This window comes from Amblyomma americanum, chromosome 1 (assembly GCF_052857255.1).
Source record: "Amblyomma americanum isolate KBUSLIRL-KWMA chromosome 1, ASM5285725v1, whole genome shotgun sequence".
NCBI lineage: Eukaryota > Metazoa > Arthropoda > Arachnida > Ixodida > Ixodidae > Amblyomma > Amblyomma americanum.
This window is the reverse complement of record NC_135497.1, coordinates 19,113,288-19,137,337: the sequence shown is the minus strand read 5'-3', so window position 1 is coordinate 19,137,337 and position 24,050 is coordinate 19,113,288. Positions and strand designations below refer to the sequence as shown.

Sequence of the window (24,050 nt, the reverse complement as noted above, 5' to 3'; positions counted from 1 at the left end):
CTTGATTAAAATAGTTTTTCAGATATAATTGCTTTTGTAGGGGGCCAGGTCTCAGTCAAGCAGTTCGCAGCTTTCAGTCGTGGCCCCTCCTGTTGTTGCTAGAAGGAAATAAAATATACTTGGACTTTTCGGACACACCCTGTATCTGCGTTTCGTTTACCCATACGCGGATGTATTTGTATTCTGCTAGTCTTTGTGTTTCAGCGCCTTGTACTCTAAGCACCTAAAAAGTGGATTCGTTGAAAAATAATCACACCTGAATTAGTTGTGCTAAAAGTGAAGCCTAGAGGGCCTCATTCATCTCCACAAGAATTAACCATAATCTGTAAACCTTCCTGAATATTGTGACGAAGACGAAGTTGGCAGTGGCCCGAGACGGAGCGCTCGCGCTAGACCAGCAGCCATTAAATCATCTTATTGCCATGGATTATCATGTCTCTTTCTTCGGCTGGCCGTCATGTAACATTTGGTGGAGGCGCGGTGTTCATCCGCATCCTGGCCTGGGAGCTGCGGCGCATGCGTCAGCCGTGGTCGTCGGCCGTGAGTTCTTGATCTGCGTCGCCCGGCCGTGCCCCAGCATTTCAGACCCGAACCGATCTGGCCGTTGACCCCCCCCCCCCCCCCCCCTCGCCCTGTCCACCGCCCAGACCACTCGACACGATGAACTGAACCTGACGCAAGGACCCGACCCCACCGACCCGAGACGCTGCCCACACGTGACGACATCGTTCCCCTACCCATGCCGTTCGGCGCGTTCTGGGGCCCCGGCCGTCGGCTCCTGGTGACTTACTGCCAGGAAGCTTCGCGGGCCAGGAATCATTCATTCATCGCCTTCATCGTGGCTGCCAGCACCTCACCATTTTCTGCTTCCTGTCCCGTCATCCTCTGAAGCCCATCGTCACTTCGCGCGTCTATTTGTCACCGATCGGGACGATCGCTCGGTGTCCCCGGGTAGTGTGACGAAGACGAAGACGAAGTTGGCAGTGGCCCGAGACGGAGCGCTCGCGCTAGGCTAGCAGCCATTAAATCATCTCATTGCCATCGATCATCGTGTCTCCTTCTTCGGCTGGCCGCCACGTAACAATATCCTGCCTGGAACATCGTCCACATAACAAGGCAGCCGCTACTCTACGAACTTTCCGCCTAATTTGTACAGCAGATTTTAACCTAGATTGTTTTCCTGCAGCCATTTTTCTATTTTTGTCACATAAAGCATCAACAGCAGCGGTGATAGAGGACAACCTTGCCTTAATCATTTGCTTACTTCGAGAATTGCCATATCTATATTTTTTATTTAGCACTTACTGCAGACCCTTGTACAGACTGCAGACAATGTACAAAACTGCGGTTATTACTAACAATGAAACCACTCTCTCGCTATTCAACGGTGTATGATACCCGCTCTCATTTTCCTTGGTCATTGCCTCTTTGTCGCACCAAATGCGGTATGCAATCATTTTCTTTTATTCTGTCAAAATACCTGAACATTATAGAAAATAACAACATATATCTAAGAGATATCACGCTGAAGAGCCCAAAAACCATTTTGTACCCTTTTGAAGACGTTTAGCTTCTACTTGCTCTGAACTGTGAATAAAACTGCGGAGGAATTCTGCTTACGTTGGACACTTGGATGATGTGATGCCTTTGTTTTGAGTATTTATATCGCTTTTTGTTTTGATTGTGATGCTAAATGTTGGAATGCTACTGTAAATATTTAATTCATGTTGGTACTTAACTTTTTGTTTCGACCGCCTCACCTGTAGCTGTCTTGTGAAAAACTGAGGCAATACGCTGCCTCGCAAATGTGGGCGTAGGGTGCCTCTCAAGCTGCATTCAAGCAGCTTTTTTCCCTGCGTCCTCTCTCTCCCAGTGATACCTGTACAACTAAGAGCGAGAAACAAACTTCAACTTCAACTTCAGGGTCCAAGTAGGGCAGGCATGTATCGATAACAGTATTTCAGAAAGATGCAGAACACAATCAAGATAAATATGCATAAGAAAAAAAGTGTCAAGTGGTACTAAACTAAGGCAATGCCATAACATGATTGCAATCGGATATTGTCTGCGGAATAAAAAATATTTATGCAGTCAGTTTTCGCAAAATACGTTGTTAGTGGTTGTGATGATGCCGAGTAAGCTGGGTGGATAAAAGGGATGAGCATTTCCATGCAATTTCAATTTCACTATATCTGTATATTTCATTTAGGTAATCAATTATCTCATGACTGATACCTTCATCTTTCAGTATGTTCCCCACGATCTCTCTATTCACGTTGTCGTACGCACCGCTTATGTCCAGGAAGGCTAAACACAGAGGTCTGTTTTCTGCCTTAACAGTTCTTATGCATTGGGTAAGCACGAACAGGCTATCATCTAATAGCCTACCGCTTGTGAACCCGTTTTGAAGTACTCCGGGTGTCTTATTACTTTCTACCCATGAGAGCATTTTTAAATTGACAGCCTGTATTTCCAGCCTGTATACAGCAGATTTTATCGTAATCGTTCGGTCTGAATAATTTTATGCTTATCCAATCTCCATTCCCTTTATAAGAAAGTTCATTTTACTCTCCTTCTCGGTGTCCGGAATTTGCTTAAGCGTTGTGACTGTTTTTAAAAGTTGTTCTTGTTTCTTGGACCAAGTTGATTAATCAGCTCGATTAAATTTCGTCCATCACTGCGGATATGCATTAAGGAATATTTGCTTCCGCTTTTCCAGCAAGATTGATGAGTTCTGAGCTCCTTTTCGTTATGTTGTCTTGTGTTGGTTTTCCATTCGGAGAGATTACCCTATTGCCGCTCCTAAATGACTCAGCTATAACTGATGTAATGTAGTTCAGAGCGCCGACTCCCTCTAATCATTTTCTCTCGACATCTTGAATCCGTTCCCGCTTTCTTTGGTTCTTTTTGTTCATAAAGCTTATATTGTTCCAGAATTTACCTTGGCCCGCCTTTAACGGTATCGCAAACTTCTGCCATCTAGCGATCAGTGGACTCCTTTATTTTGCCCTGGGTGAGGTTCTGTAGAGGCCAAGCACGCCGCCGCGGTGGCTGAGTGGTTATGGCGCTCGGCTGCTAGCCCGAAAGACGCGGGTTCGATCCCGGCCGCAGCGGTCGAGTTTCGATGGAGGCGAAATTCTAGAGGCTCCTGTACTGTGCGATGTGAGTGCACGTTAATGAGCCCCAGGTGGTCAAAATTTCCGGATCCCTACACTACGGCGTCTCTCATATACCGGGTGTCCCAGCTAACTTGAGCCTAATTTCGCCTCCATGTAGAAGTATAAGTGACAATTAGCTCCTTTTTTCAGGTAATTTGGTGATTTTCCAGCTCTAGGACTAAGTATAGTCAGTGTGATGATGATGATGACGACGTTACCATAGCCTTTCAGAGCAGGTGAGCAGTATACACGTGCTCAGGCCATGTGCAAAAACAAAAAATAAAAAAAACACATTAGAAAAAGGGGGGGGGCGTGTTTTCTGAATAGCAACGGCACATGGGGAAGCAGTTCTCTAGCTTTTAGGCAGTTTTCTTTTTCTTCTTGGAACAAAAAAAGGCTCGCACTGCACCCACCCATTGTCATCAATAATTACGGAGAAAATTTATTTAAACCAGAGTTGATGGGCTTTGACTTCTTGTCACAAGATGGCTCCACTGTGTGCACGTGCACTTAAGAGACGCTACAGCGCGGTGAACTAAACGCGTCGTGTTTGAGCCGTTACTGCGCACGCTAAAAGTGCCGACTACAAGTGCCTATCAGGTGAATGCTGTTCGGTCCAGTCGGCTCGCAGCGTGCCGCAGCGTGTGGTGATGTGCACTTACCGAGTGGCAGCAGGAAGAAGAACGGAAACCAGCAGATAATGAAGACGCCGACGACGATGCCAAGTGTCTTAGCCGCTTTCTTCTGGCGCTTGAACTTGACCAGCCGCCCCTGGAGGCCGGCCACCCTTTGCGCCTCGTCGCCAGCCACCGAGGGCGTATGCACCCGCAGGGTCAGCTGGCCCGGCTCGCCCTTGATGGTCTTGACTCCGGTGCGCAGGAACTTGGTCTGGCGCGCAGCGGCCTTATAGATGCGGAAGTAGAGCACCAGGATCACCAGCGTCGGAATGTAGAAGGAGAAGGACACGGAGAAGATGACGTAGCCCGTCTGCTTGGTCACCTCGCAGACGAACGGGTCCGCCGGCGGCGGCTCGCGCCAGCCGAGCAGTGGCCCCACCGAGATGACGGCTGAGAGGAGCCACACGAGGACGCAGGCGACCAGGGCGCGTCGGTGCGTCACCACGCTGGAGTAGGTGAGCGGCCTCGTGACGCCGATGTAGCGGTCCACACTGATCACGCACAGGCTGTTGATGGACGCCGTGCAGCAGAGCACGTCCGTGGCGGCCCACACGTGGCAGAAGATTTGGCCGAAAAACCACTGCTTGTCCAGGACCTCGAGAGCTGCCGAGAAGGGCAGCACGCTGGCGCCCAGCAGCAAGTCGGCCAGCGCCAGGTTGACGATGAGGCAGTTGGTGGCTGTGCGCAGGCTGGCGTTGAGGAAGACGGCCAGCAGCACCATCAGGTTGCCGCTGATGGCTAGCAGAATAATGGCCAGCAGGAGACCGCCCTTGAGCAGGGCCCCGGGTGCCAGACCGGCCGGCTCCGTCGCGTTCGCTGTCCACGAGGAGGCGTTCTCCACGAAGGACAACAACCAGGGCTCGCTCCCGTTTCCCTCCATCGGCGCCCTGAGAGGGTCAGGCGTGAACCTTTGACACAACCGCGAAATTTTCATCGGGGTGTTTTATTCTGAAAATAGCAACCGAAGCTCTACACGACTGCTGTCCCAGGTGTTTGAGCCCCAAAGGTGTGCATCACTGCCTCGCAACTGACTGTTTCATGTGTTTTTTTTTCTTCGGTGTGCGGCTAAAGCATTACGGAGCGATCTTCGGCATATGACATTTTTTCAAGCGTTCTGTATTGAACATATCATGCTTTTTTAGGGCCATACGCGAGTGCACCGCTGTCATGTGCTAATTACATGCTATTTCACAATTTCACAGGTATGTTCACCTCAATAGATCATTTTCGCTTCACCTCTAAGCTCCATTTCGCGCGTCTAAAAGATTGCGCAATCACCTCACATCAGCCTCACACGGATCTACGGTGACACATTAGCTTCTAATTCATCGGTACTTCCTCTTGCGATTAAATTATGGAATGATTTACCAGATGACATCTCTTCTTCATTTCACCGAGACACATTCCATCAGCAACTCACTGCAGATTTTACTAAAGCCAGCGCTGAACATCCCTTCTGTCACATGTTTTTCAATACCTTTTTTTTTATTAGCTGACGCTGTTCAGTGCCACTTTCATGAAGTTTTCGTAATTTCGTTTTTCTTTTATGGTTTTCATGTTTTTTTCTTTCAATATATGCTTGTATGTACAGTATTTTGCTCACCATCCACACCTATCGCAGTTTGTTTGTTTTGGTGTAGGGTGTTTAACGTCCCAAAGCGACTCAGGCTATGATGGACGCCGTAGCGAAGGGCTCCGGAAATTTCGACCACCTGGGGTTCTTTAACGTGCACTGACATCGTACAGTACACGGGCCTCTAGAATTTCGGATCCACCGAAATTCGACCGCCGCGGCCGGGATCGAACCCGCGTCTTTCGGGTCAGCAGCCGAGCGCCGTAACCTCTGAGCCACCGCGGCGGCTATCTATCGCAGTTTGTGGATGCTTTCTAAACTGTTAACATAAGGTTAGCTTTTTTCGTATTAATTTTTACCCCTGCAGGGGCATTCTAAGTGCCTTTGTTTGTAATATTCCATCTTTTGCATCTTGCTTAAGAGGAGAACAAAAAGTATCAGTGTAATCCGTGCTACGCTTAGACTATACAGGGTGTTTAACCTAAGACTTTAGACAATTTTAAAAAATAGGCTTTCTGAGTTAGAAGAGCGATTTTGTCGGTTTAGCATTGCCAGCGGTGTAGCACAACAGGATGCAGCTAAGACGTGCTAACTATCAGACTGGTTAACTAATACTCAATAGTTCACTTTTTAACTGTTGCCGTTAGGTTCCTTAATTATTGAGAGGCGTGTAGCTCACTGTAAGCAATATCCATATAAGGTTTTCGAATATCGAAAATCCGGTTACACTCGACTCTGTGGCCCAACAAGTTTTGGCTACATCGCGCCAAAATACATGCGCTTTCGACTAAGTTGCCGGCAAATCATCCTCCACATTGCACGTAACTCGTCGGAATAACAGCAATTTTACGGGCCACAGCGCCCAGGGTACACGCGCTTTCTCAATTCTAAAAACAAAACGTGGACTTAACTTATGGTGGGCTACATGCCTCTCAATAAATAAGGAGCTTAATAGTAATAGTTGGAAAGGTAACTATTTAATATTAGTTAACCAAACTGCCAGTTCGCGTATCTTAGCTGAATTCTGATGTACTACACCCCTTACAATGCTATGCCGAAAAAAGGGCTCTTCTAACTCAAGAAGCATATTTTTAAAAATTATGTCTTAGGTGAAGCACTCTGTATGTACACCCCAATGCAGAAACACCTGTGAGCTGATTCCTGGTTAAAGAAAGAACTGTTTTTGTGAAGTCGTACTTGTATTCAAGCCTGTGTTTTTAGTTTCTGTCGTCTGGGAGAGCGAGCAACATGTGATAGCTGAAGAACATCTAATTCATGTTGGCCTTCTGTTGCCTAAGTTCTGGCCTGCCGTTTCTTTATGCGCTCGCGCTGTTGGTCACCTTCCACGGTTAAAGGTCTCGCCGGTGGTTTTCTTAGGCGGTCGCACTCTCGAAGATTGGCAGCGTCACTTGTGAGAAATTCCGCCGACGTCGCCCCCACTGTGTGAGGTCGCAGCAACAAAGTGAGCGAGTGAAATGTTCGGAGGCGAGACAAAATGGTTGGTCTATGTGACTGCTTTAAGAATATTGAGCAAAAGCAGTCGACAAAGCATCTTCAACCTTTTTCTTTTCCCTTTCCGCGGTCTTTAAATGGCTTTGGCGCTAGGCTGCTCACCCCAGTGCCACGTTTAGATTTATGCGAAAGACGAAAGCGCATTTCGCGATGTCGGTGCGCATTACTGAACCCCATTGTATTGAGGTTTGAGAGTTTTATCATGGGCGTGCGGCTGATACGACCAATATGGTAACGCATTGCCGTTCCTGCCGGTGTCCCGCTTGCCTAGCAGCTTCGGCCGTCTGGTTACAGCACATGGCGTATTTACCATACAGATATCTAACAAATAATATCTGTTAATCCGGAGCCCTTCAAAAACGGCTTTGCGCGCAATCTACGTACAGCTTTGGGACGTTAAGCCCCAAAACCGTGCACTGGCACGACTCAGTTCTGATGCGCATCGACGGGGCACGTAGCACAATTGCGCGGCCGCCTGAGGTCTACAGTCCGTGCTTTGTAATCTGCAGAGCCACACTGCTACACACTAAACAAGAATGACACGAGATGGGAGGTTTATCGATGTTCGTCCGGCTTTAAAACTCCGCATCGCCAGACGAGAGCACTGGTAAAACGGAGCACATGATATCATAAACACCGAAGCAACGCCACCTCGAACTGACGGTGTGCTAACTAGGTCCGCAATCGTTCATCAGCCGTCTCTAACGGAGTGGTTGTCGCCGTTCCGAACCTTCCGAACGGTGTAGAGGAAAAAAAAACACCCTATGGCAACTGAGACGGAGTGAGGCGAATTGCTGCTGCTGTTGAAAAGAACGCGCCAGTGGAACTGTGTACCTTTATCTGTTTCGCTTAGTTCCGGAACGAAGCAGCAAAATTTGGTTTCGGTCGAGATGCAATCGACAGCAGGCGGCGCAAAGGACCAGAAGACGGCGAGAGAGTCGTGAGTGCGGACGCTGAGACTATAAGCGACGTAGGCGCTAGGCCTAGCAGCGCCAGCGGGGCCGTCTCGGATTGCGTCGCAGAATTGAGCACGACAGGTTGTCTGGAGCCTCTCTTGGAACGGATATCGTGAGCGGCGACTGTGCGTTTGCCGCTGCTGCTTTTCGATGCGCGACGGAGAAAGGAAATATGGACGCTTAACCGACTTCACTGAACTATTCATCGTAAACGACGGCTGAGCTTGCCCCTCTCTCTGGTTTGCGAATGGTGCTATGGCGCCGTTGTGAGCGAATTGAGACAAGCGCTGGCTTTGCCGCGCCCTTAGCCAGCGGGAGAGAAATTTCTACCTTGACACTGCTGCCCGGAAGGATATTCTTGAATCCCTGCCGTCTCAAATCCGTCTCGCCGTCATGGTAAGTGATTTTGCGTCTTAAATATCGTCGTACGATAAAGACGTGAGCAGGCTTGCGTGGAGCGCTGGAGCATTGTGCTGCGGAATGGAGCAAAACATTAGCGCAGTTTTCTTAACGACGCGCTGCTAGTGTATGGGTTGTTTTATATGACTAAGCGCCAGCGCTTGAGCGCGTGAATTCTCAGTCAATCCCACTGCCTGCGTTATAAGTTCGCCTTCATTCCGCAGAGAACCGCACGAGTGCTCTGTACAAGTCTGCGTGCGTCTGCACTGAAGTACACCTTGCAAGCGGCTGTATGTTTTCGGCGTTTTTATTTTAGTGCCCTCCGAAGCATTTGTGTCATTTTAGTTTGGATATGTGTAGCATTTTTGGCAACTCTTCATTTCATGCATGTTCGCAGAACGAGGTACGCGGCATCGCTATTAACACAAGAAAATCAGGTTGATTTTAATATAATGCCATGGTTCCCCACAAAAAATATAATTTTGCTTATCGTGCGCGTCGCAGCAAATGAATGTGCTCAAAGCTTCTGAAGTGCATACTTGTATTCTGCCGTCATAGATTCGGCCGCCACATTTAGAATTCCAATGTGATTATTTGTTGCTCTCAGGGAATGGCGCAATCTCTTTGTCACTGGAACACGAGTAAAAGCGAGAAAGCAACGGCTGTCAGTTCTTGCCTTATGTTCTGCGGTTCGTTGCCGCATAACTTCGATGGGTGCAGTATAAACGTGCTGTCACTATTTGTGAAAATATAACAGCTGCTTTAATCTCAAAGCATCACATACTTCATTGCCTTGTTCACCTATCAGTATTGGAGCCAGCAATTCAAACGACATACTTTTTATTCATAATGATTTGTTTGGTGTCAAACCTGACTGGACATTGTTCTATCCAGGTTCTAATCTATGAAGAACTCCAAGGTTGCATCAGTTTAATCTACAAGCAGTACCAAACAGTTCAGAGTTAAGTCGCAAAGAAAGATGCCCCCTTGCAACACTTGTAGGTATTTTTGTGCAAATAATTGGTGGACATAGGAATATAATAATAATAATAATAATAATAATAATAATAATAATAATAATAATAATAATAATAATAATAATAATAATAATAATAATAATAATAGGTTTTGGGGGGAAAGGAAATGGCGCAGTGTCTGTCTTATATAGCCAGCAGAACTGAAATTTTTGTACGAAAATAGCAGCTCAGTATTTATCTGAGCATCTGATGATCGACTACTTTTTAGGCGCAGAATTTACTCAAATTTAGGCACTGATGGCACGAGCTTTAGCAAAGCTTGGGTTTTGTGATGATTTATTTTAGAATGGGGCAAGCATCACATACTTCATTGCCTTGTTCACCTATCAGTATTGGAGTCAGTAATTCAAACGACATACATTTTATTCATAATGATTTGTTTGGTATCAAACCTGACTGGACATTGTTCTATCCAGGTTCTAATCTATGAAGAACTCCAAGGTTGCATCAGTTTAATCTACAAGCAGTACCAAACAGTTCAGAGTTAAGTCGCAAAGAAAGATGCCCCCTTGCAACACTTGTAGGTATTTTTGTGCAAATGATTGGTGGACATAGGCATAATAATAATAATAATAATAATAATAATAATAATAATAATAATAATAATAATAATAATAATAATAATAATAATAATAATAATAATAATAATAATAGGTTTTGGGGGGAAAGGAAATGGCGCAGTATCTGTCTCATATAGCCAGCAGAACTGAAATGTTTGTACGAAAATAGCAGCTCAGTATTTATCTGAGCAGCTGATGATCGACTACTTTTTAGGCGCAGAATTTACTCAAATTTAGGCACTGATGGCACGAGCTTTAGCAAAGCTTGGGTTTTGTGATTATTTATTTTAGAATGGGGCTGGCACACAAGCCCTGGTGTTTCGTTATCTTGCAAAGAGGCGGAATGCAAACAGTGACAGTAAGGAGCTGCTGACCCCCAAGAGGTTTTTTTTAAAATTCAGGCATAGTTACTTGTGCAATTAAAAAAAAGACAATAGTAGGAATAAGGAGCCAGTGTAGCTGCTGCAACTATGCTCAGTTCTGAAAATAGTCTTTAATTCATGACTAATCCAGATACACCATACTGACACGCTGCTATTTTGGGATTTGCATTGCTACTGTCTCATTTTCACGCGTGTTCAGTACCACTCTTTTCAAATAACCAATGATCCAATGTTGAGGCGGTTGTGGTTTCTTTAGACTTGCACGAAACTATACAGAGGCGATCACCATTATTTGCTTTTGTGACTGTGGTTTTGTCATTTTATTGACAAATGGTAATAAGGTCTGAATACGGTGCAGCTATTTTTTATTTTCAGTTGGAAAAGAGTGCTTTGTGTTGTAGTCTTCGATGGCATCCAATCATTGTGGAGTGCTACTTCACAAGCTGTGTATAATGGCGGTATACACTTTGAACAACACCATATATAATTGGTTTTTTTGGGGGAAAGGAAATGGCGCAGGATCTGTCTCATATATCGTTGGACACCTGAACCACGCCGTAAGGGAAGGGATAAGAGAGGGAGTGAAAGAAGAAAGGAAGAATTAGGTGCCGTTGTGGAGGGCTCTGGAATAATTTCGACCACCTGGGGACCTTTAACGTGCACTGACATCACACAGCACACGGGCGCCTTAGCGTTTTCCCTCCATAAAAACGCTGCCACCGCGGTCGGGTTCGAACCCGACCGCGGCGGCTGCGTTCAGTTTTGTATTTTTAGGTTTTAGGTTTTCATTGTACACACGCAATTATGATTCATGGGCAGTACTGATTGTTGCTTGCCGGGCTGTTAATGGTGCTCAAAATGTGATTCCCTAGAGAACATTTGCTTCTTCGATGCTCAGCAAAAATTCCTGTAGTCGCCATATGTATCAAATGTCACGGTTAAAGTAAGAGTGGTAACTTTCATGTGCAGCGGTACCTTTCGAATACGCACTTTGTATCAGGCTCCCTTATGAGCAGTGGCTCACCATTGTTTCTTTATCCTCTAGTTCGATTACAGTTATGCTGTTGCTGTACTGGTTGCAATTAAATGAGATTGAGCAGCTCAGTTGTCTTATAGCTAGAATATGGGTTTCAAATCTTTGGCAGGGAGGCCATTGCAGCATTTTGTTTAACTTTTGCATAGTTGTGGTGGCCTACTAAATGTGATCATGACTCTAATGGACAAATCATATGTACAGTTGCGGCTCTGTAATGTGGACACTTTGGTTTCCGAGCAAAATTCTTACAAAGTGATTTATCCATACTAACGAATCATGAATGAAAAAGTCTTGATACAAAACTTGTCGCCAAGGTCTCCTGCACATAGTGGTGGGCAATGAAGTGGAAGCTAGACAGCGTTGATAGCTCCAAGTACATTAGCCTGGTTACCATTATCTTTAAAAATCGGTCAGGGACATGTTTGAGCTTCGCATTTCTTTGACTTTATTCTTGAAAAAATTGGGTTGAGCATGGCTTTTCTATGTACAATTTCTCACTTTAAGGAGGGGAGACCACCCTCTCATGAATTCATCCCTACGATAGTGTAGTCATAATGTGCATTATACTGAAATGCGACAGTATTTCTTTGCACTTCTACAAGTGTTAGAAATGTCAGTGATATTTCGTTTTTAATTTTGCAGGACCAAGCACTTACAGCATGCCTCCTCACCTATCAAGGCGCAGTTTTCCTGTTCATTGGCCATCACCCTGTAGTGAAAACTTCATCGCTTCTGTGGGGATTCTGCTGTTTGTAGCCTTCTGGGTGTTCCGTTTGAAAAATCTAAAGAAGGCACTTTGTCTGCTGACCTTTCTTGAGAGTGCTTTTAGAGACTTGGCTTAAAATAAACAATGCTTCGATGGTTTTGAGCCCATCAGTTTTTAAAAACCACTTCGTCTTTCCTTCACAGCTGCCCCTTCTATCTGCCTGTACATGTTTTACATGTCTAGTTTTTTAGTACTGTTTGGAACACCTGTAATGGAACACAAACTGTGCTGCTATAACTTATCAATGTTAACATGATACAGTTGGCCAGAGTGAAGAAAAAGGAAAACAATATCAGCATGAATCTGTGAGAAAACTGATGTATAGCCTTTGTCAAAAAGTACAGAGCCAAAGGGTTTGGCTTCTAAGGCGTGTAATAAGGCCTCTGAGCATCCATGGATGTCGAACATTCACATTGGTCAGGGCAAGATTTTTTGTACCTTCAAGAGATCTGGGATGCTAGCGATGCACAACAAGGCTCATAAGCGAATTCCTTGGGCTCTAAACTTTGACAAAAGCTGTACTCGCATTATGTGACAGCATAGAAAGACATGATAAACAGGAACCGCAACATTTCGTTGACCGTAAGAATCATCACCACACTGGTTTCTTGTCCCTGCTTGGGCTAATCATGGTTTTTATCTTTTTGCATCTAGCTCGGACAGCTTCCTGGGAGCAATGTCCGCATTTTGTAATTTTTTTTTTGTTTTTTAATAGACTTCCCGTCCTGCCACATGACACATTTGCTAGCATTTATACATATCCTTTAATTAGAAAAAACTAATAGTGATAATAGATTTGGTCAACAATTAAGTTTTCAAGCAAATATGTGCTTAGACACAGGTCTCCAGAAATTCAATTACTTATTTGATCACAAAGTTACTACTCTTTAGTCTGATCAGTTGTCATGGGAACTTCTCTGGAATTTTTCTTCACTTCGTCCTAAAGTGAAGGTGAGTTCCTTTCTCCCGATCAAACAGAATGCCTGGGTCCTTATCGCTTTGACCTTAGCCCATGTGTTTTTGCTTTGCTTGTAGCGCGCACAGTCAGGAAATACAAGGTCGACTAATTCCGTGTGTTTCAGCATTAGTCATTACTTTTTAGCTAAACTGAAAAGCATGTGTGCATGTGTTCCTGTATTCTAAATTTTTCCATATAAGTTATGAGTACTGCATTCTATTTGCGACAGGCTCCTTCAAATCGGTGGCTAACATATTTTTCGGGGCACATAAACTTTCTCTAGAGTATAGGCCTCCATATGTTGAGTGTAAAGTTTTGTTTTGTTTTTATGTGATTGTGTGTTAAATTGAACGTATTTTATACGTTTTCTAAGGTTATGTTCGTCCTATGCGTTTCTCAAGAAGAAACACAAACGTCAGAGGTTGGATACCTGTGGTATTTTACTGTAGATTTAGTGGGCTGCTTTAGGATGTCTGTTTAGTATTTCTTTTACTGTATTTTGTAATCTGTATCTTGAAGTTAGCCACTTGGAATTAGCCAGTGGGAATTGTATGGTGCATAACATTCTTTAGCTAATCTTATCTGACAGAACCAGTTAGCCTGAAGTGTAGCGAAGAAGTTTTCAAGTCAACTCTGCATTGTTTTTCAAGATTTGCTATTGTATCGTTTTGATTACATTTAGGTGCTGATCTCAAGTTATCCCCTATCTCTAATACCTGTCTAATAATTGTGGTTTCAAATGTTGTTTATTGTCCTCCATATAAAAAAATTGAAATTGTAATCTACAGGTCTTTGTGACCTTTTGTTTACTTTCCGCAGGCTCTTCAATTTCTTTTCAATTGAATAAGCTTGACATGTTAAGCAGCCTTTTAATGCTGCTGGTATTAATATTTCGGATATGTGTGTAGGTTAGTAACTGACATTTGTGATAATCCAGTGCTATTTGTAGCGGTGGTCTGTGTAATTCAGTGTTTTCGAATATCCAATGGAATGAATGTAAGTCGAACGCACAAGTTAAATTGCGAACAGTGTTTTGAGGACGCGCTAGTGACAATGTTTTGTAAAGTGCTTAAAACTGCAGTCTCGAAAAAATGTCTAACAAACTTACACAGCTACCTTGCACTATGAAGGTAAAATCTAAGAACTATACTTTTGTTCGAAAACAAAACCACGGAGCGCAAGCTATATGCCATATTTTTGTGTGAACCTTACTGCGAATTCTTCTGCTTTTATCGACTTTGAGGGCTTAAAGACTGGGTGAAAATAGTGCTCGAAAAATATTTTCAATGCGCGAGTGGAGCACGGAATTCAAAATTTTCTTTAAAAAGGTCCATTATGGACTGTAGAAATAAGTGACAGTAATGAACGGATTTTAAGGATACAATATACAAATGAATTCTTTTTAAAAACTTCTAGAGGCAGAGAGATAGCAAACATTATTTGTCCAATGTGGAGCTGCCCGCAAGTGGCTTGTGCACCATTCAGGGTCTTTACATACATACATACATACATACATACATACATACATACATACATACATACATACATACATACATACATACATACATACATACATACATACATACATACATACATACATACACACACACATACTTACATACATACATACATACATACATACATACATACATACATACATACATACATACATATTTATTTGTCACAATTACAAGCGCAAGTGCGCTTGTGGGCGGGTCACGGCAATCAAACGAAGTACAGGCTCAGTATTGACGAAAAAACATAAGTTTCCTGTATGTAGAAACAAAACAAATACTGCACAACAAAGCTTATTGCAGTAAGACACATAATATTCCTAAATACAAAAAAAGAACAATATCACTAATGCACACTGCCAAATTAAGACACTTATTTACACAGGATCAAAAACAACTTAAACAACCTAGATTCACATGGGATGGCAAACTCAGAGTATTTAGAGCATTCTTTTAATGCAAGCTTACAGGGCTTTTGACATATTAAGCCAGGACTTTATTCTACATTTTACCTCTTTAAGGGATTGTAATGATAGCATTTCAGTTGGAAGCTGGTTAAAATGAAATGGGATGTAGAACATTCGGCACCTTTTCCCGTAGTTAGTATATACCTTGGAAAGTTTGAACGGATTTATTTTTCTTAATACCTTGAGCTTGTTTTCAGGGTGTTTAAATTTATTTGTGAAATAGTTTCTGGTAATTACTACATGCGTCAATAGATCTTCAATGCAGAACATATCAGCAACGAGCATCCGTTTGGTGCTTTCAAGGGCCTCCATTGACGTGCCATACAAAACGTTAGCGGAAATTCTGATCAGTATTCTATCGATTTGACTGATTCTTGACGATGCACACGAACCATAAATAGTGACGCCATACCTTAAAACGGACTCCCCTAGGGCCTTAAACACCAGTTGACGCAGCCTGACAGAAGTATAGAATTTTATCCTGTACAGATGCATAGAAATTACACGGAGACATTTGATGAGATGCTCAACATGGGCTGTCCAGGTCATGGTGGCGTTAAAATGAATGCCCAGATATTTGACTGTTTCAGAGAAGGGTAAAGGAACACACTGGCAACTAAAGCAAACATTACCATGCAGAAAAACAGATTCATTAAATATAACTTTTTTATGTGGATTTCTGAAAGAAACCAAAGTTGTTTTTTGCTTATTTATGTAAATCTGATTACCTGAAAACCAGTCGCACACTTTTTTAACATCCGACTGTAGCAGCTCTGCAGCCCTATTGTATGACTCGTGCGAAACAAGCAATGCCGTGTCATCGGCGTATTTGTAGAGTAATGAATTCAGACCTATATGTGCTAAATCATTGACATACATATTAAAAAGGAAAGGTCCTAAAACGGAACCTTGTGGCACGCCATATAGAATTGGTTTGAAATGGCTGAACTCATCTTTGACTCTCACAACCTGAGCACGATTGGAGAGGTAGCTATTGAAAAAAAGCTGATAAGGCCCGCGAAATCCAATTCTGTCTAGTTTCTGTAACAAAATCCCGTGGTCAACAGTGTCAAAAGCTTTGGATAAGTCTAAAAATAATCCAAGGACAACCTCGTTTCTATCTATATGCAAGTTAATGTGATCGCAGCAATCTTCAAGAAGATCTACAGTGCTCATATTACGCCTGAATCCATACTGTGTGTTATTGATTATAGAAAATCGGTCACAGAACACCATATTTCGATATACATTTTTCTCCATTAAAACAGTAATACTCGGCAATATAGCGATCGGTCGGTAGTTTCTTGTATCAGATTTTTTCCCCGTTTTATAGATTGGTCGTATAACCGATATTTTCATTCCTTGCGGTATATCTCCTGTTGAAAAGCAACCATTGAGAATATGCAAAAGCACGCTTTTTAGCTTGTTATAATTATTCTTTAGATCACGTAATCTGATCTTATCATATCCTGGAGGTTTGTTCAATGGGAGGACCTTAATAGTATCCCATAACTCAGTATCACCCAGTGTCGGTAAGAAAGCAGAGTTTGGAATGCTTGGACCTATATACGGTGTAAAGGGAGCCTGGGGCTGCGATTTTAATTCCTTCACGGATGTAGCGAACTGCTCACTGAACGAGTTCGCTGTTGTTCGACTGTTATCGCTACCAAAGATACGAGTTAGCTCATCATCTAGATTTCTGCTCTTTGTTTTCGCCATCATGTCATGAAGAAGTGCCCACGTCTTTTTCATATTACCGCGATATTTTACAAATTCCGCCGAGAAAAACCGCCGCTTCTCTAATCTCAACTTTGATGTAAGTTTATTCCTAAGTGCACGATACTGCTTTCGTAACTCAACTTCAGAGGGATTAGACTTACACAGATGACATAGTTTACTTTTTCAAACGAAAATGCTATGACATCATTTGTTATCCATTTATTTTCGGGGTTTCAAATTTTTTGTTTCACTCGTCGCATGGAACGAGAGTAAATCTCATTGAATTTTTTAACAAGTAAGTCATATGCTTCAGTGTGATCACGCATTGTTAGGCTTTCCCAGTCAAAGATTTGGATCAAGTCGTCTACGTGTCGGTCGTCAAGGATGGTTATTGTACGCAGAGGTGGCTTCGGCGCTTCAGGTTCATTACTGGTCATACAAAGAGCGTGGAAATAATGATCAGCTACTTTTTCTCATACCACTGCAGCCATTGCATCTAATATTGGACATCTTGTAGCAATGTGATCAATACAAGACTGTGTAAGCAAGGCACCAGCAAATTCCTCCCGAGTGTAACTACGAATAACATTATCAATGCCATACCCTGCTAGTAAATCAAGATAATCCTCCACACCACTTTTCTTTGGTTGCAGAATGTTAATGTTAAAATCCCCCGCTAGTATAATATTACAATGAGAATGTTTGCGTAGGAAACAGCAAAGCTCAGTAAAAAAACTTCAGGGATTCGGTTTTTGGACCACAGTGAAGAGATGGTATACTTTTACGAGAATAAGAAAAAATGTGTTGCAGGGATTTGGCATGTAGATCCGTTACCACGGTCTTGTTTTCAGTTTTATTGCCTGTCGTCTCCCCAACTCTGCTTTTCTTGCCCAATGCGAACCACCCCGCCAAGATACTTTCGGCTAGCGCCGGAGCCATGGTTTGTGTATTTTTTACAGAAGTGCCGTATACACAGCGGAGTCAGATTAAAGACGTTTCCTTGCAGCCGCCGCTGGTCTCGTTTTATTTCCGCGATGTACAGCAGTACGCTGCGACATGACTGCGACGTCGTGTGTATGCATGGCGCCACGATCGTGCAACGCAGGCATCCAGGAGGAGGTGAAGACAGCGGTCCGATGCACTTTTTGTCCAGCGTTTTTGCTCTGTTTCTTACAGTACTACTTCGTAACGGCATGGACGGAACGGGGCTAGTTGTTATATCTCAACATTGAAGTTCGATTGGGCTTTGTTCTTGATTACAAAGCGCATTCGAACCTGATTATTGTGATGAACGAACTAGCACCTTTCCGCCTATATAGTGAGCAGTTCTAGTACCCCTGTAAGAAACAGCATAAATGCAATATAGAAAAACGGACCGCTGTCATCACCTCCTCCTCCTGGATGCCGGCGTTGCGAAATCTTGGCGCCAGCATACAAACGACCCCGCAGCCACCGCTCAGCGTATTTCCGCGGTTGAAACCTCCCATTGCTAACCGAAAGTGCTTCATATTTTTTGGTGTAAAAATATACACCAAATATGCTCCTATTGTCAACCGCAAGTGTTTCGTATTTTTTTGCTGTAAAAATCTTCACCAAATCTGCTCCCTTCGCCAACCGTAAGTCCACCGTATTTTTTGGGGTTGAAATCTACCCCAAGTCTAACGGTGTATATCGAACCTCGATTTGGGAGGACGCTAGAGGACAAGCCAAAAACACCCATCGGGGTTGATTTGTGTTTAGTGTGTACCGCGTGTGTACGACAGAGACACAAGGTTAGTTCACATGTGGAACTGTGTCTGCAATCTTCGCCTTCGCAGTTGTATGCTCTGCCTGTTTACATGGTGTCGGCCGAGCAAGCGCACATATATTAAGGGCCCGCCAGCGAGATCTCCTGTTGCCGCAGGTGATGGATAATTAGTACTATTTTTAATCAATACTGCAGCACCCGATACTGCACAGGTACTTCGCATTGAACGATCCCTGCGCCCTGGGTAATTTCTGTTGACAACACACACGTAAGCAAATGCGTCATTACAGGGAAGCCCACAAGTCAACCACGTCGCTTCCCCGCCTTTAGGCAACCACGGCGCCGCATGCCACTTCGATCACCGCGTAGAAACTGCCCACCGATGGACATAATCGGCGCACTGAGCAGTCGTCAGGCTGTGCTCGCATCCACCGCGCCCACGAGGAGACGGGCGCAAGCAGTACGCGGAGAGAGAAAGCGCGTGCAGCCGCACAGCACCAGAACACGGCCAGTCAGAGCGCCGCGGCGCCGTCGCGCCCGATCGACGCTTCAGAATTCCGCCGCTACAGGAGGAGCACGGCGCTGTCGTCGCGCGGCGAACTTAAGTGCAGTGGCTAATTTTATGTTGGGGCCCCTATTACAGCTCGCCCCCACCCCACGACATCATCACAACTGCAATGAAAAAAATAATCGTACTTTGAATTGGCACCAGATGGCGTCACCAGTATCACCTTAGCGAAAGCTGCTTGATTTCGGGCGTCGATGCTGCAGCCGACGCGAATTTCTAATTAAATCGGATCGAGCCAGACATGCACATGGTTCAAACGTCGTATTGAAACAAAAATACTGTCGTACGTCATCTCTTCGTCAGATTTCAGCGTGAATAAGTGAGCGGTTTAACATAGATGGCCATTTTGCGGTGCGCGTTTGCCGTTGCAACGGTCAGCAGGCATACGGACAGAAGCCGTACGGACAGAATTTGCGGGCAGAGAGCTGAAAATGTAGGTGTCAAATACATTCCTGCATTAAAAGGTAAAAAAACGGCAAATAGGAGGTTACCAAGCTGTTCGTTAATGCTTAATTTCACAATCGCCGCGGTGTCTCGTGCTTGTGGTGGTCGGCTGCTGCCCCGAAAGACGCTGGTTCGATCGCGGCCGGGGCGGTCGGATTTCGATGGAGGCGAAATTCTAGAGGCCTTTGTACTCTGCAAAGTCAGTACACATGAATGAACTCCAGGTGGTCGAAATTAACTGGAGCCGTCCACTACAGTGCCCGAATATAGCTTGTGTCCCTTTGGTATGTTAAACCCCATAAGCTATAAACCAGTACTTAATTACACAGCTCTTGCCGCTGTAACACCCTGAATACTTCTTACAGGAACATAATGAATAACAACAGAAATATTTTGTCTCCGTCGCTCTTCTTGTGCTGTATACGATAGGGTCGCGCAGCATTTCTCTAAGATATTTTCTAAGAAATCTACGGTAGGTCCAAGGTAGCGTAAATTGAGATAGAAAACATCTTCAAAGCAAATCCGAAACGTAACAAAACGCTAGAAGATCTGTGAGGAAAATTCGTTTTCAGCTGGTTAACGTCTTAAATCGGTCATATAGCTCGTCTAACGTACGGGTCAAAAGACGCTTCCGAATCCTTCTTCTAGCCGTCGCAGTGGGCTGCGGAATACACATTCCAGACGTCGTAGAAAAACATCTCGAAATGATAAACAGCAAGACATGTCTTTAACGAATGTAGGTATTTTAGAAGACGTTTGCAATACGAATTGCAGCACCAATTTTGTACTCACGAATTTTGTTCGATGTGTGCAGCGACAGACCAACTCGGACAATGAGGGCCCACATCAGACGTTAACTGTGCGCTGCACAACCGCCCTACTGCACGCTGTAAGCTTGATGCTGGCGCCATCTGCTGCTATTCCGCGCTATTGCAAAGAAATAGTATCAAAAGAACATTCCTGATTGTGATGAATAAAATCATCAAAAACGAGACACAAGCAGCGTCTGAAGTGATTTCACAAAGTGGGGCAGCGGAGAAAAAAGAGAATAAACCTGAAAAAATCATATCACCAGCATGTGACACAGACAAATGCTGAAGCAGAAAGAAAAGCCCCATTGCGACACCAACAGCTAAGATCCCATTAGACGTGTCACTTTACTTCAGTCGCGGTAACATGCACATGTATGCCCACTCTTGTTATTTCTCGAAGCATTAGTTAGATGGGGGCACTCTCCCTGAAAAAGTAAGAGATAGAAATGTCCCTTCCTGCACCGCGTACGGCAAAACGGGCCTGAACTAATTTAAAATAAATTATGAGACACAACCAGAAGACAAATTTTTTCGTCTCACTGTACAGCCTGCGTGACACTGATTATTCCTTCATTCCATGGCAGCGTGCAAGTAGCCGGCAACACAAATTGAGAAGAGCTAAGCCAAAAGTGCAGGAGGAAATGCGTCGATATTGTTTTGAATCAGATGTTGGATGCGGCCCTGCTTGGCGTGCACATGGCGGGTTCGACTCCAAGAAAAAACTAGTTGGCGCTTTCAACTGAGCACCGGTCCACTGCAAATAAAAGCTGCGCACCATCTCCGCCTATCCGCAAGGCGAGGAGACTCGTACATTAGCACAGCGAATAAATTATCTTAGTAAGGGCGACAGTAGGTTATTTATATTTTTCTTTATACAAATACCTCTAAAGGCCCTCAATTTCAAGGTATTACATGGGGGCGGTACAGGCAAGTAATCAAAAGAAAGAAAGAAATACGCCAAAAATTCAAGGAACTACAAGCATAAACAGATAAAAGCATATGGATCCTTGGAATAAAAATACAAAACCGACATAGTTAAACATTGAAGCATAAATAGCAAGAAACATACACATTAAAAGAGTAAAGTTAATACAAGTTATACAATGTCTATCCACAATGGCATGAAAATAAAACAACGAGAATCCTCAATAACAGAAATCAGACAGAAACCTAATGCACTGGTAAGTTAACAATGTACTAAAAGATGTTACGCAGAAGTAGTGGCAGATATTAGTTTATAAAATTTCTCGGGATCAGTGGTGGTAGCAACATCTGAAGTAGCAATGTATACTAACTTGATAAAAGAAGCGAATCAAGCCGTACCCATGCATGCGCACAAGATATATAGGCAGAGTGTCGTGACTATATTGGAGCATAAAGACTCCCATTTCTGGTGCCCTTTAAAAAGGCCACTGCTCGGAATCCGGCGTTGGGGAACTGGATTGGATTGTGGGCCAATGGGATGCGTGTGGAGAATGCGGCTCCCGAGTGCTAATTTTAGACACGTGGGAGAGATGGGTCGAATGACACACGTAGCACCACGCACCACAGCTGGTACAGGGCACTGGCAATTAATGGGCGGCGGGACGTGCGGTGGCAGGCAAGTCCACACGACAACTTTATGAGCAGAGGGGCCTCCTACTCCACACCCAGTGGTGATTGCTGTGATTGGCTGGCGACCTCATCTAGTACAGCGACATTAGTCCTCGAAGGCATGGAGCCGCTGCGGCCAATCCAGAAAGCATGAGCCACTACCAGAGCTGCTGTGCACCACCACCTCTGCCCAGATAGCAGCAGAGCGTGGAGGCACCGTAAGTCCGGTGAGACGCTGCAGCTGCAACGGCTCCAGGGAAGGGGACGCGAGCGACGAGGCGCACGTCGAGGTGGCCAGAGTTTCCTGAAGACGGACGGCAGCACTGGCAAACGGTATTCACACAGAGTGACGCAGACTGGACGCAGCACGGTGGAAACGATGCAAGAGCAGGGAACGATCGCTGAGGACACAGCGATGGTGCTAAGAGGTGTTCTCGCTCGATGGTCGCTGCACGGCCAGAAGGTCGAAGAGGTAAAGAGGGTCCGTTGGATAAAACAGCGCAGCGTTGGCACGAAGCGAATATCTGCCATGCACCGAGGAAACCACGTGAGGGACAGAGGAACCGCCGATGTGGGCAGCGAAGAACGCCGCGAGAAGAGTACCGGGCGAGAATGGTTGGTCCGTAGGGTACCACCACATAGCAGGAGCGCGAAGACCAGGACGAGCGACGAGGGATCCGCTGCTGAAGCGCTGCAGAATTGCTGTAATGGTTTCGTGCGAACACGGATGCGCCTCAAAGACTACAACGACGAGGAATCTGCGCATCGTGAACCATTTTTGATGTAGGAGTTGTCAATACTGCGCGCACCGGGGAGGCCGCAAATATGGGAGGCCCGCCGCCGCCTGTCATCGTCAAGACAGGTAACTGCCCACTGAGAAAAAAGTTGAGCCGAAACATCCCGCAGAATTAGATGCCTTCGGCAGCAACTTATATTGTGTGTCTTAAACAGGACACGAACAGAACCCGTCTCCTACCCCGTACACCGCAAATCCGAAAGCCCGAGAAAATTGGATGCTTTCTCGCCAAAACTTCTGCCGTCTCTAAGATATCTTAAATAGGGCTGGCATAAAACTTATCTTCTGCCCCACATTCACCACAAGGACGAAATGCCCGCTAGAACTTCTATCACCTGTAAGACGTCTTCGAGAGGACGGAGATAGGACCCGTCTTCTAAAGTCATTTTTAAGTGTGTCGCTCAGACAAATTGAGTCCTGACGATAAAAGACCCTTGAAAGTGTTCATTTTGGTCGAAAATCCCTTTCATCCGTTTTGCTCCGAAATCGACGTTTTGAAACCCACGCGTACCTCGGGTGTAGTTGCTGGGCGCCTTGATTGGGGAACGCCTGCAGGAAAGCTATCCACTAGGCTAAAAAATGATTTGTTGTCTATAAACAAGGTCCTCCATTTTCAGTTAAACCCATGGTTCCACCAGATTATCGCCTCCCAAACATATCTCTTAAGAATCAGGTTGAATCCGGTTTCTAGTCAAAAATTCACCCTCAGGAAAGCACAGTTTGCCAGTGCACAAAGCTGAAGGCACGCACGGAGGCTAGGCAGTGTCTTGCACTTGCTTTCTTTCTACTATTAACAGTTGTAAGCACCTTTCAATGCATGGCTTAAAGCGCAATTTCGGACAGTATGTTTTGCTAGCGAGAGTCAAGAACGCTGAAACTGGCGGGTTGTTTCGTTGGCACCATTGCATAGAGCCCTACTAGCTCTCATCAAGGCCTATAGATACTGCGAGGCAGTTGAGCATTTCAAAGGTCCCTCTAATGTTGAATCTTTTCACCGTATACAATGGAAGGTAGTTTTCTTGATTCATAACGACAGCGAAGGAGCACAAACACAAGAGAAGAAACACACAAATACAAGGACGAACGCTGCACTCACAACTCAACTGCTCCTTCACTGCCGTTAAGTATCAAGAAAGTTACCAACTAGCTCAAAAACTTGTTTTGCTCAATGAAAGGTAGGCCGGGCTAGTAAAGACGTAGCCATGGCGTCTTCCATGTTACCGCGTGTGCAATGTGGATGGCCGCGTCTGTTTTACAAGGGATCCGGCTGCTGAAAATTACTCTTTTATCGCCTTTCCCTCGTACCGAACGAGAATTGCTTCGAAGGAAAAGGGCTGCACGGAATCTCCCGAGCGCGACGATAGCCGCTGTTTTA

General features: G+C 44.7%; 1 protein-coding gene across 1 annotated transcript in view; it reads right to left on the bottom strand.

The window, feature by feature from the left end:
- LOC144131065 (alpha-1A adrenergic receptor-like) overlaps positions 1-24,050 on the bottom strand; it is a 414,411-nt gene that overhangs the window by 8,676 nt on the left and 381,685 nt on the right. The window contains exon 3 of the mRNA XM_077664438.1: positions 3,821-4,722. Coding sequence (XP_077520564.1) covers positions 3,821-4,715 — 895 coding nt within the window. The 5' untranslated portion in view covers positions 4,716-4,722. The remainder of the gene's footprint in view (positions 1-3,820; positions 4,723-24,050) is intronic.